We start from the raw sequence: 1,530 nt of genomic DNA on the forward strand, positions 1-1,530 counted from the left end.
CTAGATCAACTTGCACACCCAGAAATGACTAGCAACGAACACACAAGAGCCAAAAAGCTATCAATTCTTAAATCACCCTGTAAAGCTCTTTGGTCTCCATAAACACAACCCATTACTGCTGAACGGTATGTGCTGAAGGCAACTCACCGACATCTTTCTTTTGGAGTGCTCTCTTCTTCCTATCAGAAAGCCACTATAAAAGAAAAACTGTAGCTGTCAATATTTCAAGGAAGGCAGAGGGAGAGTTAGTTAGGCTTATCAAATTTACCAGTAAAACAAAGTGAGGAAGAGGCTGTCATATTAATATTTCTGCATTCATTGTCTCACACAAACACATCAAACATTTGCATGAATACCTATTATTTAATTTAATAATTTTAGCAATGTTATGCTTCGTAATTTTTAAAACATCACTGAAAACTTGAGCACGCTGTACTTAAGAGTTTAAATGCATTTATTATTTTAATAATTCACATTTGAAATCCCCGTGCTTGTAAGGAGCCGAGCTCTACTTCTCCCCCCCACCCCCTCCATAAAAACTAAAAGAGTTAGTTCCCCAAAACAGCTTTCCACCCCTTCCCATCTTGTTGCTCAGAGCTCCAGCCTGCGAGGGGCCTCCAGGCCGCCCACCCTGGGAGCGGCAGGGAGGGAGGGAGGGAGGGAGGGAGAGGCAGCACTTGTATTACAGATGGGTCCTGGTATAAACAAGGTTGGGAGTCGCTGCCGTGGGGCACCACCCCAGGGTGCAGCAGTAGTGCCGGGCACAGGGGCGCTCACGCTCGGGCCCGCAGTGGCAATACCCGCCCCGCGCGGCCGGGAACTGCCCCCGGGCTCCCCCGGCTCCGAAGCGGCCCCGCGCCCCGCCGCGCTCACCTCGGGCAGGCTGCGGCCCGCGCTCAGGCTGTAGATCTTCACCTCGTTGAGGCTGGAGACCTTCAGCCGGGCCCCCACCGCGCAGCGCAGCCCCGCCCCCGGCGCTTCCGGGGGCCCTTTGATGCGGGGGTGGTGGCCGGCGCTGCGGGCGCCGTTGGCTTCCACTTTGCCCCGCTCCGGCCCGGCGTGCGGGGAAGCACGTGTGTGCGTGTCTGTATAGATATATCTCGACACACACACGCGCACAGACATATGTACGTACATATATACACGTGTATACATACATGCCCGTGCGTACATGTACAAATGTACACGCATGTGTGTACATATCCACACGTACAGCTACATGTGTACGTACATGCACATACAGGTACAAATGTACACGTATGTGCATGCATGCACATGTAGACAGAGCTGTCCCTAGGGTATGGCAAATCAGGGTGACGGCCCCAGGCCCCGCGCTTTGGGAGGGCCCCGCGGAGCCTCCCCAGGCTGCGGCTGGTCCCCCAGGGCCCGCCTGGAGCTAGCAGCTCCGCCCCACGCCATGGAAGAAGCACAGAGAAGGACAAAGACCTCTTTGCGGGGGTACTATGACCTCACACAGTGTTAAAGGGGGCTCCCACGCAGGCTGATTTGCCCCGAGCCCCACACCCCTCT

The 1,530-nt window shown here is 54.5% G+C and overlaps 1 protein-coding gene across 1 annotated transcript in view; it reads right to left on the reverse strand.

The window, feature by feature from the left end:
- NOL10 (nucleolar protein 10) overlaps window positions 1-1,125 on the reverse strand; it is a 73,489-nt gene extending 72,364 nt beyond the window's left edge. The window contains exons 1-2 of the mRNA XM_006021792.3: window positions 874-1,125; window positions 148-193 (exon numbers count right to left, since the gene is read on the reverse strand). Of these exons, the coding sequence (XP_006021854.1) occupies window positions 148-193; window positions 874-1,125 (298 nt within the window). The remainder of the gene's footprint in view (window positions 1-147; window positions 194-873) is intronic.
- Window positions 1,126-1,530: the final 405 nt, after the last annotated feature.

Source organism: Alligator sinensis, unplaced genomic scaffold, assembly GCF_000455745.1.
Source record: "Alligator sinensis unplaced genomic scaffold, ASM45574v1 scaffold678_1, whole genome shotgun sequence".
Taxonomy (NCBI): domain Eukaryota; kingdom Metazoa; phylum Chordata; order Crocodylia; family Alligatoridae; genus Alligator; species Alligator sinensis.